We start from the raw sequence: 16,647 nt of genomic DNA on the forward strand, positions 1-16,647 counted from the left end.
GATACTGAGCAACTTTGCCGAAGACGCCATCTTCCTAAGTGGTCGGGCTACTGAGCTATGCGCAAAACAAAAATTCTTTGCTCACTAGCGCCGCCTAGTGGCAAAATTTCGAAATTTTTGGCTCAAATAATGTTAGCCCTTGTGATACTGAGCAACTTTACCGAAGACGCCATCTTTCTAAGTGGTCAGGCTACTGAGCTATGCGCAAAACAAAAATTCTTTGCTCACTAGCGCCGCCTAGTGGCAAAAATTCGAAACTTTCGGCTCAAATAATGTTAGCCCTTGTGATACTGAGCAACTTTGCCGAAGACGCCATCTTTCTAAGTGGTCGGGCTACTGAGCTATGCGCAAAACAAAAATTCTTTGCTCACTAGCGCCGCCTAGTGGCAAAATTTCGAAACTTTCGGCTCAAATAATGTTAGCCCTTGTGATACTGAGCAACTTTGCCGAAGACGCCATCTTTCTAAGTGGTCAGGCAACTGAGCTATGCGCAAAACAAAAATTCCATGCCCACTAGCGCCGCCTAGTGGCGTAATTCCGTATCAGAATGGCCACCACATGTCAGCCCTTGAGCTACTGAACAACTCTTCCGAAGACACCAACCTTCCAAAACATCAGGATTCAGAGATATCATATGTTACAAAATTTTGCATTCTTATCCCTCATGGTTCATATAGTGCAAATCAGAAAAAGCGCCCCTACCGGCCAAGTTCTCAACTAAAACTATGATCCTCAACTCCTAAAGGTAGATCGTACTTAGCACTGAAACTTCGCCGAAGACAGTACTGTACTATCTCTTTTGGCATACGAGATATTCAACGACACCCCCAAAGTGATGAAATCCCATAAGCCCTGGGTCTCCTATTACGTCCTGGTGTGTCTAATAGGAGTGAGCGTAATAGGAGTGCACGTTATAGGAATGCGTTTAATAGGAGACCCGACTGTAATCGTTTATGTACACCCTACTTACATCCTACTTTAATCATTAGAGCACCCTGTCTTATCCCGCCCGCACCGGAACTTCCCGTCCCCGCCCTCTCTAGTCGTACTGCGGATGTCAGGAGTACTCGTGACTGTGGCTACTGGATGAATGCTGATCCTTCAGTCGGTTCTGCTGCGAGTCCTGCGAGTTGGAATGCCTCGGCAGAAAGTTGACCGTGGCCGGCAGTTCGCTTATGTCCGTCGTTTGGTGGCCATCCAGCGTGGCCGGCTTCCCGTTGGCATTCTCGATGACGTTCACCACGCTGACCATCGCCCGGCTGTTCCGATTCAGGGCCGTGGTGGGGGCGGCCAGCCGCATCCGGTACTCTTCGGTGCTGTGGTACTGCGGTCGCCACCGTACCGACAGGGACCGTTGTCGATCTGGAACGGAAGGAGACGGAAAGATGGTTGAAGGGAGGGACGATTTTGATGAAAGAAAACATATTTGATGGAGAAACGTGCGTGAAGAATGGACTGTAAATTGAGGGTTAAGGGTGTATCATTACTGTACTGTTTTTCTAGTAGGATGCTCAATACTTTTGAACAAGTTTTCATATGGAGTCAAACAAATTTTCAGGCCGACCATATTGTAGGGGAAGGCGGGGTAAGACCGCCCGCCTAAGCAATTTAATTCATATCGAGAGGGATTCGCGATAAGGGCCTATCTGACAAATCAATAACAATGAGAAAATAACCAATGAAATTCTCATGTGCAATTTTTAATCCCAATTGGAGAAAATATAGTCAAACTTTATCCTTTCCACTTTAATACACATTTCATAAACCTAGTTTTAAAATCCTCATCAATACCACACACATCTCCTACAATTTCCCTAGCTATTTCGTACTAAAAAATATATTATAAGGTTTCGCCTTAAACGCACTCAAGGATGCCAGTATCGCCCAATGTTATGAGCCTGTAATCGATATTATTTTCAGTGTCGCCTATTACGTTTGCGCCGTGTTTACATTCTGGTTTCAATTAAGCCCGCCATGTACGCCTTGTTTATTTTTTGTTTGCAGTGTCGCCGTTTACTCTCGCCGTGTTTTGATTTAGATTTCAGATGCGCCCATCACTTTGATAAACAAAAACACAGGCGTAATCAATAAAATGTGTGGTTTGGCATGAGGTGAAGTTTCGTCTTCTACAAATTTGCGTTTTTTGAATAGCTAAATTATCAATAGGGGAAAAGTTCAAGTGCAGTGAATAGACAATCGAGCTACAATTTCAACGCTATATTTTCTTCAATTGTGTACATTTTGTCAGTTTCGCCTGATTCGCGAATCTTTCTAGATATGTAAAAATCAAGAATCAATAAATTATTTTTCTGCTTGGCATGTCGTTTTTTGAAGCCTTAGGTATGATCAAAAAATATCACAGGTGTTGTATTTGTAGAAATTTATTTATTTCTTGAAGCTTGAAAAAGTGATGTCTTATCACGATTATTTTTAGCGACGGGGTAAAAGCGACCACCACGATTTTCGTACACAATTTTGCAAAAAATATATCAGTTCGCTGTGATTCTAAAAAGTATAATGTTTTATGCATTCTACATTGATTAATGTGGATATTGAATCATTTTTAGGGTTAATGAATTCAAAAAACTTAGATATATAAATATCATATCCTTAAAACACCCATTTTTTTTGGAAAAATATGCGAATTTGGCTTGAATTTTCAACAAAATTGATTTAATTTTACTGGAATAGTAATGTACAACGTAGTTACAATTTTAAAAATGATTTAGACATTTGATTTGGTATAAATTAGGGGTGGCGGTCTTACCCCATCAACAGTGGTCGGTTTTACCCCACTTAGGCAAATTTCAGAAGTATGGCTTTATTTCAAAGCTAAATATTTACAATTCAATTTTCACTTCACTAATGCACATTTCACATTGCTGTTCAAGCATGGACGGGTAATTTAAAATGTTTTTACAAAAAAATCCTTTCCGAAATCCTTAAGTGAATATCTGTTAAATTTAGATCAAATTCAATATCGACAAGCAGAAACTTTGTTTTTGATATTTGTTATGAAAAATTTCATAAAAATATCATCCTAAATGCTTCGGAATGACAAAAATCTTGTCTTTATGCAAAGTGCTTGATAAACTTTCAAGAAAACCGCTATTTTTATTCCAAACTGAAGGTGGTCCGTCTTACCCCGGCGGGCGCTCTTACCCCGTCTTCCCCTATGCTGTACCAATATGGACTAGCTGTTGAGGTTGTGTTGAGATGATTCTGAAGCTGCCATCCTGGCATAGAACAATTGAATTGCATATAATATCCAATTTTGAAACATTGAAGCAAATGTCAAATAAAGTTCTCAAAAACTGTAGACCGAAATGGTTGCAGTTTCGTATTGCCACGGAAAAGTGAAGGCAGCCCTGTCGTCGTAAAATTTTAGCTTCTTAGTCATCCCCTTTTGAGGAGGACGTTGCTATAGCCCAGAGGGCGGTTGTACTCCCAGGCGTTAATGAGGGAGTCTCACAAGAAAATTATATAAAATTAATATATATTCCAAACATATGAGAACCAATATGAATTTGCACGTGTTAAGTTTGTGTTCAATGCTCATTCCAATTAAAATGTGAAACGGAGAAACAACTATAATTTTTTTTAAATATATGGATATTGTCGAGCCATCTAAATATATCGGAATATCTTTAAAACCAGGGACGAATGATCAAAGTTTACACAGATTCTCAAAATGGAGAATATTTGCTTCAAGTCAATTTTTATTTCATTTCAACATGATAAACATCGTCATACTAAATAACTCATACTTTTGCTTAAAATCAAGATGGCGTCATAATACAATATAACCACCAGACCCAAAATTTAATCTCATTTTACAGTTAACTCCAGGAAAGTACTAGCGATTGATTAAGATTACTTATTACTTTGTTGTACGAAATATGTTGTTTTCATAAATTTAGGAAATTGTTAATTTCCAACGGCTAATACCATTACTCACTTAGTTTTTGCAGCTGTTCTAACTCAGTTTTTTCTTAGGAAAGTTTCAAATATGACGTCCATCATTTTTCAGGATTTCTAGACTTCTTTGTGGCCCTTTGTCAAGTAAGGGTATGCGATATGACAATTTTCCACGGCGATACGAAACGAAACGATATGCGGAATATTCAATACTGTTCGATGCGAAACGAAACGAATAATTGAAATATTCCGTAAAACCGATACGATATTCAAATCCGCATGAAATTTTTCGAAACGATACGAAATTTTTCTAAATATTCGGCGATTTTTTTTTGTTTGGTGATAATTTTGATAAACATACACATAAGGCGGTTTCTAATATTTTTGACAGGTTCATTCAATTGGTCAGGAGAGGGTGGTCTTTTTATGACCCATCGTGCTCAAAATATTTTTATTATGTTACGTGCATCTCACTGCTAAAATTTAGTCGAATTGGGTGCAAATATGTCCGATGCCGAAAATACACAAGGTCCCTTATCAGCAATAAATATCCTACTTTTCCCTCAATCACAGAATACGCATCATACATTGCACCCCTAGGGCCTAACTTTGAAATTTTTTTTTTAATTTTCAATTTCATGACAGAACTAAAAAGGGTCGTAAGTAACTATTAAAAATTCAAACGAAGATAATATTGCAAACCATGCTGAGGGTGACAGGTTTGTATCCCAATCCGGTTTGGGATTTTTTCATTTTGGAAACCTTTCTGACTTTCGAGACAAGCCTACATGTCGGATGTCTTGATAGATAAAAGCTCATTCACAAATTCAATATCGCTCAAGGTGATGTGTGCAACTAAGGTGTGGATCGAATTCAAAATATTAATAATAATATAACCTCTTTGTGATTTTTTATCAGAAAAAGGGTCATCAAAATCGATCGAATTAATCAATTAAATTTTTTAAACTTTGATATCGGATTTGTGGCATTGATTCACTTTCAACTTAACCTCGATACCATCATGTGAAAATCAACCTTCATCTTCTCCGTTTCGTCCATTAGTTGGCTGCAAACTAACGGCTCCATCATATCGTCGGCAGTTGATCCCGATCATCGCACGGGATTTTGAATAACTTTATTTTAATAAATAAATGAAATCCGAATTTAATACTATCCCATTTCATTTTGTTTTTCTTGATAAAAACAGCGGGAGAGTAAGAGGATGAACTATCAAAGGTGACTCTCAGATCCTTACATTATCCCACTAACCCAATATACTTTCCATAACAACTGTGGAAATGCAGACGATTCTTTGGTCTTTAGTAACAATGGTTGTATAACTAACATTCCTTCCCTTTCCCGATGACCGTAAGGACGTGGCCGGCGCCGTTATTGACTTTAAAATGTTGTGCTCTCAATTTGTTGTGACATTGAGAATGGTAAGCTAATCCCAGCCCCCGTGCATTAAATCTGTGTGCAACTCCTATTATTCTGGTCAATCACGGATTTGCAACTACGAATTGTATGCTCATTCTATGCCCAACATTGAGGACTCCTGCCCCGCGAGAATATTGCGAAAAGGCTTTTTTTACATTTGTGTGCAGTGGATTCTTTTTCTTATTAGCATTACGTCCTCACTGGGACAGAGCCCACTTCTCAGCTCAGTATTCTTGTGAGCACTTCCACAGTTATTAGCTGAGAGCTTTATTTGCCAAAGTTGCCATTTTTAATTTCGCGGAATTCCGTTCTATTCCGTTTCTTTTTAATTTTCCGCGGAAATATTTTAACAATTTGGCGAAACGAAACGAAATCGTAAAATACAAATTCCGCTTGTATGAGTTCCGTGGGATTTTGCGGAATTTCGTTTCGAAGCGTGTTTGTTTCCAATACCTAATACATGCACTGTCACACTTTCGTAGACCACCCCTTTCCCTCAAATGATGGATGTCATTTTTAGGTGACACCTTAGTAAGCTTTTTGATGGTGACCACAAAATTAAATAAGGGGGAGGACCTGGTGTAGTGGTTAGAACACACGCCTTTCACGACGAGGACCTGGGATCGAATCCCACCCCCGACATAGTCACTTATGTTACGTCCGAAGGAAGTCATAGTGACGACTTCCTTCGGAAGGCCGGTGTGATATTAGACAGGATTGAGCAGCGCATAAATGTAACAAACATTTAGTTTGTCTGCGTATGTCAAAAAATTACAAATAAATCGCGACATCGGCTTAGACTGCTGAACATGTAAATTCCCTTATATTACTTTATATAAAAATAGAATCGAAAAACTAGGTTCATGAACAAATGCTCAAGGTGTCTTAAAGCAGGGCATCTAGAAAGTTTGAACCTTAATTTTGGATTAAACAAGAGGTTCGAACTTCAGCCAAATATATCGCTCTTAAAGTGATACCAAAGTGCAACAAATTTAACAATTGCCCTGGATCTCAAAATATTACACTATTGTTTATTATAATAGTCTGGCGTTGGATCTATTAGTGGATTTTAGAATTATTTATTATTCATTACAGCAGGTTTTCAAACTCATTTCAGCCAATACCGTTTTCGATGAGTAGTTTATAATGAATTTTCGTCACTAAGTATCGCATGAAAACTATTGGCCCAAAATGAACAAGAATACGAAATGATGATTTTTTTTTCTGCTTCAAAACTCCATGTATCTCATCAAACTTTAAGAGTTACTAGAGATGATTCGATCGATATTGTTTCATGCTGTCGTATTAATAATTTCAACATAATTTTTCTTTTCACACTAAAAACATTTTAGTTTTCAAACCAAAGGAATATCAGAATTTCAGACGCTACTCGGGATCAGTATCATCCTCAATGTGTAAATACTGGTGCTCTTATTATTAAATAAACAATACCGGCGCCGGCTGCGTCCGAATGCAGGTCAATTTGGGAATGGGAGGGAAATGTTGACGTGTTACTTGCTTTACAGAATCCGACGAGTCCTCTGCATTTCCACAAGAAAACACTGGGATAAATATATAATTCGAAATGAATACGTGAGCATTTACACGAATGACCGCACTATCCAAACCAGACACGATACTGATTTCGTTGCTCGCTCGACAGGAGCATACAACAGGTTCAACGTATCAAACTCTACAGACGCTTTTTTTTTTTCACCGGCGCATTTCGTTTTTTCTTCCGCGCAACGCGAACCGGACACAATGGATCCGAATTCCGTCGCTCGCCCACAAGGAGCATGCAACAGATTCAACGGATCCAACACTACTCAATATATCGATTGGTGTCCTACAGTGCGTAAAGTTGTGCCTGATCTATGTGGATTAAGGTCAAATTTCTGCAGGGCGTTGATGAAGCTTTGAATTTTAAATTATTGTTCTACAGGGAAATAAGATGAGCTATCTGAGACAATATCAAATTACTCCAGTGCGTTAATACAGCTCGGTTTAATTTCGATTGATGTCATAGAGGGCGTTAAGATGCAGCTGAACTAAAATTTACTCCAAGTCATTTATACAGCTTGACAATTTTGATTAACCCGTATAGGCCGGAGTGAAAGCAAAAATACTAAAACCCTCACCGCTCAGCGAATTCTCAACGGATTCAAATGATTTTTTGTCAGTATACTGGCCCACATATCTAGTTTTTAGAAGTAGCCAGAGGAACTCGGAAATATTCCTGTGGCCGGAGTTATTCCTGTGTGTCACTGGGTCAAGTCTGGTAAAAAAGGCTATTTTTTGGGACATGCCAAGTTATCTTTATTTACATGCAATGACAATAATTTTAATATGCATATATCATCAAGATCTGATATTCAGCATTATAAATGAAGAGTTTTGTACCGTTTAAAATATACCGGATGTGTTCATTCGGACGTAATGCCCGGGAGATCCGGCTATAAATTTGTTGGATACTAAACCGTTTCAATTTTCGAAAAGTGGATATCAAACATAATTGTGCACTAAAATGCGTATACCCATAAGCTTGGCACAGATTTTCAGATACAAATTTTCAACTTTATCGTAAGTTTGAGGTTTCCCGGGACCCGAAAATGGTCAATTGTAGGATCAATCAAATTCAAAACTCATGGTTATCCAATTCAATCGTTTCTCAAAAGGTTTACACTGATGCAATTTTCTTAAAATTCCGTCATATAGTGATCACATTATAGCATATTTCGGAAATTATCTGTGACATGCAATTTGCCTACCTCTAGGGGCGCAAACGCACAGTATCCTTTTCACCTGACCTGACCCAGTGACCCACAGGAATAACTCCGGCCACAGAACTATTTTCGCGTTTCTCTGTCCACTTCTAGAAACTAGATATGTGTGCCAAAATACTGACAAAAAATCATTTGAATCCGTTAAAAATTCGCTGAGTGGTGAGAGTTTTAGCATTTTTGCTTTCACTCAGGCCTATACGGGTTAACCCTCTAATACCCAAATTTTTATTTTCGATTTAAGTATTATTTTTCGTTATCTAAAATCGTTCTAAACAAGTTTTGGGCCTTTATTTATTTTTATTCGCAAATTTTTAAATTTTGGTTGTTGATTTTTATAGTTTTTATTTTTGAACATCCCTAGCTTTTTTCATTTTTTCTTGAAGCCTTTTCTAGTTGTTGATTTTTGGCAATAATAAAAATTTAAATTGTTACAATATTTTAAAAAATATTAAATTTTCATTTTTTTTTCGGAGCGTATTTTATTTTCCGTGTAACTAACGGAAAAACAGGTTTGAAACTATTTTAATACCACCAGGTTCTTCTTTCGTGATAGGTTAATCGTAGAAAAATATAAAAAAATATATTATATTACACGTTAAATGAAGCCCAGGCATTTGTAGGTTATATAAGAATGCAATTTTTTAAACAATTTCTAAAAATACAAAAAAGTTTCAAAAGTCATAAAAAACTTTTCTTATATGCGTGTTATGAGTCAAGGTATAAGCCAAAAATAAAATCATTTTGATTTCCGAGCTACGAAAAAATACACAAAATTCCAAAGTGTACCCCGTCTAAAGGCGGGGTTGGGTATTAGAGGGTTAATACCATACAGAGCGTTGATATGCATATGATATTTGTGAATTAGGTCAATATACTTCGAAGCGTTGAAAAAGTTTGGAATTTTTAATTGATGCCCTAAAGGACGATGAGATGCAGCCGATCTACGTATAATAAAGTTAAATTACTCCAGAACGTTGATACTGCTTGAAATTTTCATGCTTATGTCCTACAGGTATGACCTAAATGAGACATGGGCAAACTCCATGACGTTAATGAAGCTTAACAATTTTGATTGATGCCATAAAGGGCGTTAATATGCAGCTGATCTATGTAGGATAAGGTCACATTACTCCAGGTCCTTGATACAGCATGAAATTTTCAAATAATACAGGGTGTTTAGATGCAAATGATCTACATAAGACAATGTCAGATTACTCTAATGCGTTTTAGAAGCTTGTATTTTACCATTTAATCCTTCAGGGCGTTAAGATGCACCTAATCTTCTTGAAATAAGATCAAATTACTCCAGAACGTCGATACAGCTTAGAATTTTTAATTGATTTGGGGCGTTAAGGCGCACTTTATCTACATAGGATAAGGTCAAATTTGTCGTAGATACCACTTAGAGTTTGAAATTGATCTAAATCAGGGCGTTAAGATGCAGCTGACCCACATAACACAATATCAAATAATTTCACTGTGTTGAAGCAGCATGGAAATTTCGATTAATTTTCCAAAGCGGTTTTTAGATCCTTCAGATCTTGCAAAGGTATAGGTGAAATAAAGTCAAATAACTCCAGGGCGTTGATATAGCTTACCAATTTTAATTTGATACAGGACGTTCAAATACACCTGATCTATTTGGAATACTGTCAAATTTCTCCTGGGTCAATTGACGTTATACAGGGCGTTAAGATGCACCTAATCGACATAGATTAAGGACAAATTACTCAAGGGCGTTGATACAGCAATTAATTCATTAAATGATGTCCTACAGGGCGTTAAGATACAGCTCATCTATTTGAGGCAAAATCAAATTACTCCATATCGTTGAATATCTCGATTGATGTTATACAGGGCTATGAGGTGCGCATGATCTACATAGAATAAAGTCAAATAACCGTAGGGGTTTGATAAAAGCAAAACTTGCTATAGGGCGTAAAGATGCTTCAGATCTTGCCAAAATCTTTGTGGACTGTTACTCCAGAGCGTTGATACAGCTTGGAATTATCAAATTAAGTCCTAAAGGGCGGTCACATGTACCTGATCTACATGGAAAAAGGTGAAATTAATCCAGGGCGTTGATCCAGCTTAGAGTATACAATTAATGTCCTACAGGATGTTAAGTTGTATCTGATATACGTGGAATAAGCTAAAATTACTCTAAGGTGTATCAACGCCCTGGAGCACGCAGGTTTCGATTGACTTTCTACAGAGCGTTCAGATGCTCTAGACCTCGCAAAAATCTGTGTGGAATAAAGCCAAATTTTTCCAGGGCGTTAATAAAGCTAGGAATTTTCAATTGATGTCCTACAGAGCGCCAATACATGGAATAAGATCCAATTACTACAGCATGAAAATTTCGATTGATTTTCTGCAGGGCGTTGTTTTAGATCTCGCAAATATCTATGTGAAATAAAGTCAAGCTACTCCAGAGCGTCGACACGGATGAATCGATTTATGTCATACAGGGCGTTGAGTTGCACCTGATCTACATAGAGAAAAGTAAAAATACTCCAGGGCATTGATACAACTAAGAATTGATAACTTCAGACCGTTAAAATGCACCTGATCTACATAGAATAAAGTGAAACTACTCCAGGGCGTTAATATAGCTTTAATAGCTTTAATAGCTTTAATACTACGGTTTTCCAATGATCTGTCTATAAAGTACCAACAAACGAGAGTTACTTTAGCCATTGCACAACATCACGAAAAAAGTTTCTCATTCAGCGAGCAAAAGTGAATCCATTTCTGAAGCATAAGAAAGTTTGTCCTACCATATAATTCCCACATATTCGAGGCAAAAGGCATATGCCAGAGGAAGTGATCCATCTGAACGTCTTCTCTGATGTGGTTGCGGTAATCATCTAAACGATTGCTTAATATGCATCGCCATAGCTTCTACTTGGCAGTTGCGAAGACCAAGCTGCCAATCCTTGACTCCAATTATGGTGCTAGCAAAGCAAATAACATAACACAGTCCAAGAAGAGCAGCCCGGTAATCAATGTAATCAACCACAAGGGGAGCTTGGGGCTAGTGTGGACTTGCGGAAATTGACTCGCAATAACTCAAAAATGTTTGTCATTGAGGACTTTAATGCCAAACATCGGCCATTGAATAATTTGCAAAGTAATTCCAACGGCAGAATTTTGTTTGATGATTGCTCTTCAGGATATTTCTCAATTCAATACCCTGATAGCCCTTTTGGTTTTCCTCTTCTAGAAACCCTTCTACGATTGATTTGATCTTAATCGATTCTTGTCAGCTTTGTAGCTAACTGGTAACTCACGCTGATTTTGATTCTGATCATGTCCCTGTTTCATTGACATTGACAGTTATTTTGATGTCTGCATTTCTTTGCAAAGAAAACTTGATATTGACAATGCTCTCAAAACTTTAAAAAAATTCCATTGTTGAAGTAAGAGGTATTGCAATACCAACACGGATAAAAACCTGATCCCCAAATCATGATTTACAAATCATGAAATTCATAAATTGGTTAGGTCATTATATCAGAATCACAAATCATGGTTCCTGGAGTCATAATCATAATTCTTCATAAGCATAACATCCAGGGTGAAAACACTAAGCGGTGTACTTTGCTTCAACTCCTTCGTATCGATCGCTTCACATTTAAGATGAAGAAGTGGTTTAGTGGTAGAGTAAGTGTCTTTCAATCGGAAGGTTCTTGGTTCGATTCTCAGTAAATCCTATTTTTTTATTTTACTTTTTTTTTGCCGATTATAAACGGATGCGCGACTCAGCATTTTTGGCTTTTGAATTATGATTCCGAGCAATCAGCAACAAAAACCTAACGCGTGTGTTGCGTTACGGCAATCTGACTCATGATATCATGAGTCCAAATCAGGGTGTATTTTCATAAGATGAGAACACGCTGGAATCATGATATCATGAGTCATAATCTTGTTTTTGGATTCTGATTTCTACCCGTGAAAATGTGAAGTAAAATTCGAATCCGGTGGCTATGATACGCTTAGTGGCTATGTTGAAGAAATACAAAGTAGTATAGCATGAGGTTAGCAAATCTGCTTCAAATAGTTAAAACACCAAATTTATCAATTTTAATCATGATACAACCTTCTACAATATTGTTCACTATAGTATCAAGTAGTGTTTTTGACATTCTGGGTGCAATTGAACGCGATCAACGATTTTCCTGAACCAAACAGTAGATGGAGTGCTGAAACCCATATGTTTGAGCTGGAAATCCCATATTAATTTCAATTCAAATGCGCCAGCTCATGGAACGACTAAATGAGCTGAATCTTTCAGGAAGGCTTCTTCTTACTCTAAAAAATATTCCTGGAGGGTGCCCCGTAGAATAATACAACTTTAATTTTCTCCCATACTAAACTGAGCCAGTCTAATGGAATATTCTACATCCTCATCAAGAAACTTCCAGAAAGTAGCTTATCATTTTTAGTTGATATATTCAACAAATGTTTTCAGTTAGCATATTTTCCAGACAAATGGAAAAATGCTAAGGTTGTTCCAATTTTGAAACCAGACAAAAATCCTGCAGAAGCTTCTAGCTATCGTCCAATCAGTTTGCTTTCTTCCATCAGTAAACTTTTTGAAAAGGAGCAATGCCACCGAACATGACGATTTTTTTTAATTTAATTTTTGTATATTTTGAATCGCCTGAAAATTTGCAAACAGATTCCTTATGACCAAAAATGCCATTTTGCACCTTCAGACCGCCATTTTGAACCTCGCCTTATTTTTGAGAAGGGCGTATCGGAAAATGCATGGCAAATCTTTAAAAAACTGTAACTCGAAAACGGTTTGTCCGATCGATTTGAGATCTTCTACAAAGTTGTAGGTATTGCTTAGGACTATATGGAAAAAATATGCACGATAAACAAAAATAAAAATTATTTTTTATTTCAAAAATAAAATTTTAAAATCGATTTTCTCCAGAAACGCAGTTTCGATTTTTTTTATTTTTGGATATGTTTTAGGGGACAACTTATGTGATTTATTGCATAATGTTTCAAAATGGAAGAATTATGGACAAAAAAGTTATGATATTTTTAAAAATTACAGATTTTGAAAAAAAATCGAAATACAGTCATCCCTCTATGAGTCAATGTTCCATTACTCGATATCGACTCATGGAACCATACTAAAAATTTGAGGTGGGTAACGTCTATTACATTACCGCGGGGTTGACGTAGAACTACGATGATTAATAATTTGATTTGTCATGTGTATGAATTTGTAAGTGTACTAGTTTTGTGTTGTTATTGATCGGATGAAGTTTTCAGAAGTTAACTCTTTTTGGACTCATTTTGGTAGTCCTGAAAAGAACCATTTGTCGTTCTGTGGTTTCGAGAACCAGTGTATGGTGTTCCAAGAATAATGCCAGATGATTGAATTTGTTTGTTTGGTCGTTGCTTCCTTGTGTTGCTTGGTTGGGTGATCGGTTTCTGGCTCCAGCTGTAGTTCGCCAAACTCCTCCAGTAGATTAGATGTTTGATGGCTCGGGTGCTTCGATCGTGATAATCGATTGAATCGGTCCAGTGCTTTGGTCTGTAGCAATATCCATTGCATCAGCATTTAGGCTCTGTACATTGATACTCATAAATATGCAGGTTGGGCCACTATGATCCAGTATTTCACGTCTCAAAGCGTCACTAATCGATGATTGTCTATGCGCTGCAGCTCATTCCTCAAGTCAACCCTTGGAATTGCTGCCTTTGGCGTGATGGAACTGGGAAGAATTGGTAGAGTTTGTCAAAAATAGTCCTTGCAGTGAAGTAACCCGCGACAAACCAACATATACCAATTGCTGATCCAGACTTTTGTTGCTTTCAATTCTCCACTTCGATCGCATCTCAGCAGGCAACAGATCGTCTTGCTCTGACCGGGCGTGCTTCTCAGGCACAGACATCGATAGCGAGGGACCTCCCCGTTTGTCTTGCTTCGCTCAAATCAAACTGTCGAGCGAGCGAGAGAAGATGCCGTCCGAAGCCAAAGTCATCACCGCTGCCGCCGCCAAGAAGAAGAAGAAGAAGAAGAGGAAGCAGTCCACAGGAGAATTTGCGGTCGAACTGTGAACACGGTCGGGCAAGTCATTCTCGCTTTGTGGTTCACCGCTTGTTTGCGTTCACCCAGCCATCGTCATCGCCGCCATCATCAGATTTTGACTTAAGCCCGGTGATCCACTACCTGTTACTGTTGTGCGCCATCCACGTCACGAAACATTCGGTTCGTCGTTTAAGCAAATAACTTGCTCAAATTTATACATTTGAGTTGAGGATTCCCCGTTGGACCATGGCAATCAACTGATAACATCCCGCAGTGTTATTTATCTGTAAGAGCATCAAAGCTAACAAAGCCATCGGCCCTTGTCAAGGCCATCAAATTAGTGGAAAAGAGTTAAAAGAGAAATATATCCGACTTTATTCATAACTTCTAGTATTCCTAAATCAATTTCACGGCTTCATACAAAATTTCATTTGTCATAAATAATTTATGACTCAACCATTTGTGACTGTATTCGCGGGCGCTGCTGCAGTGCCGTCGGGGTGAGTGCTCAACATTTCACAACAATTGCAAAATAGAGTGGCATTTCCAACAGCGTCTTTGATGTTCCATATTTTGTGGGAACACTTTGATTAGCAAAATTATCACATGTAACAAAATTGCGACATATTAAGAATGCTTTTGAAAAGACATTCTCATTGAACAATTATAATAATTTTGGCTCCCATGGATCAGAAATTTACCGTCATAATAAAGAAAACTATTGATTATCATTATCTCGTATTGAATATTTAGTTAATGTCAACCCTTCCAGCAATTCATGTTCGACCAATTTCTCACGCATTAGCATTCTCCGCAATTTTCAAGTAATTCTAAGCCCAACACATTATTGGCACATACCCATTTCCCAGATTGGTTGATCAGCGAAGAGCACAAAAGGGAGGAGCATCATCTGCTATTCTGAGGTTATAAAACATGCTTCCTTCGTCGGATTCAGTTTCATTCTAATTCCGCTTTCGAGCTGGTAAGAGCTCCTCTGAACTTGCTCAGCGAGAAGAACTTGCTGCTAGAAATCTGCTGAGCTGTTATTCTTCAAGCTGACTTGACCGATCCGCGCTTCTAGATTTCGCCTCGTGGTAAACTCGTGGTCACAGCATCCAAGCTCAATCGGCCCTTTTCAGGGCCAACATACGTTCATAAAAGGGTTTATTGGATGATATTTACTGATTTATCTATAATGATCTAAATATCGCGGTATACTACAATTTGGTTCGCATAATTTACCCCACATAATTACATGAATTTGAGAATTTACCACTGCAGCGCCGTCGGACCGTAATAACATCATGCTACTCAGCATTGTATGGAATTTCTAACAGCATCGTTGATTTATCATATAATGGGGGAACACTTCCTAAATTCTCGAGTATGGAAATTGGAAAATGTATTAAAATTGCGACAGATTTTAAATACTGTTCAATAAACTGTTTCCTGACCAATTGTAATAAGCAACTATTGATCTGAAATTTTTCTACATGTTAGTCTATTGCGTTAATCTGAGAAATAGGCTATATGAAATTGATGTCTTGGCAAGGGATGTACAAGATGAGCATTATGTATTAATTTTCCAATTTCCGTACTCGAGAATTTTGGAAGCGGGGGCCGTGATGCTCGGGATGGATTGTCCTCCATGACTGGTTCTGGCTGGAAATATTCGTGGGGAGAAACTCGACCCTTTGCTGCAGGAATTTCATTAACAACTCTTTGGTAAAGCAGAAATTTCTGATAAAAGTGAACTTTTTCAAAACAACTCTTATTGATTGGAATATTTATCAACAACTCTTTGTTAAGTAAAATCATCCTTAATAACTCTTTGCTCCATCGCCAAACCAAACCATTTCATTGAATTCATCAAGTACAAGAATATGAGCTCCGTTCACCGATGGCGAGTGGTGGGGTTCTCGCTTGGTTGTTTCGTCACTCCGTTCGCTACTCGCACGCGATTGGTTATTGCTTTCGCGCTATTTTCGTTGATGGTGTGATTCTTCGCTGAGAAATAAAAACTGAAACTCTTTTGATTTATCATGCAAAATGACCAACTTTGATAAACTATATCTCAGTTATTTATGGACAGATTTGAATGAAATTTTAACAGAATATCAGACACAACTTAAATTTTAACATATGTTTTTGAGTGATTTTTCCAATCACACGTTGAAAAGCAGTAACGGTTTGACTAAAGTGATTTTTTTGACGATTTTTTATGATTGACATAACTAAACATATTGAAGGAATAGCTTCATGGTATCTTCAAAAAAGTTGTAGATTTTGACGAGATGAATAAGTTTGCTGAAGACAGTTTTTGTGTAAGGCTATCAGATTTTAAGATAAAAAGTTTTGAATTTTTCGTCGAAAATTACAGTTTAGTCAAACCGTTATTACTTATAAACTTGTGATTGGAAAATTTTTCAAAAATATATGTTAAAATTCGAGTTA

General features: G+C 37.6%; 1 protein-coding gene across 1 annotated transcript in view; it reads right to left on the reverse strand.

The window, feature by feature from the left end:
* Window positions 1-879: 879 nt before the first annotated feature.
* LOC23687834 (tachykinin-like peptides receptor 86C) overlaps window positions 880-16,647 on the reverse strand; it is a 468,956-nt gene continuing 453,188 nt past the window's right edge. Inside the window, exon 10 of the mRNA XM_021857584.1 lies at window positions 880-1,362. Within this exon, the coding sequence (XP_021713276.1) occupies window positions 1,058-1,362 (305 nt within the window). The 3' untranslated portion in view covers window positions 880-1,057. The remainder of the gene's footprint in view (window positions 1,363-16,647) is intronic.

This window comes from Aedes aegypti, chromosome 1 (genome assembly GCF_002204515.2).
Source record: "Aedes aegypti strain LVP_AGWG chromosome 1, AaegL5.0 Primary Assembly, whole genome shotgun sequence".
In the NCBI taxonomy this organism is placed as follows: Eukaryota; Metazoa; Arthropoda; class Insecta; order Diptera; family Culicidae; genus Aedes; species Aedes aegypti.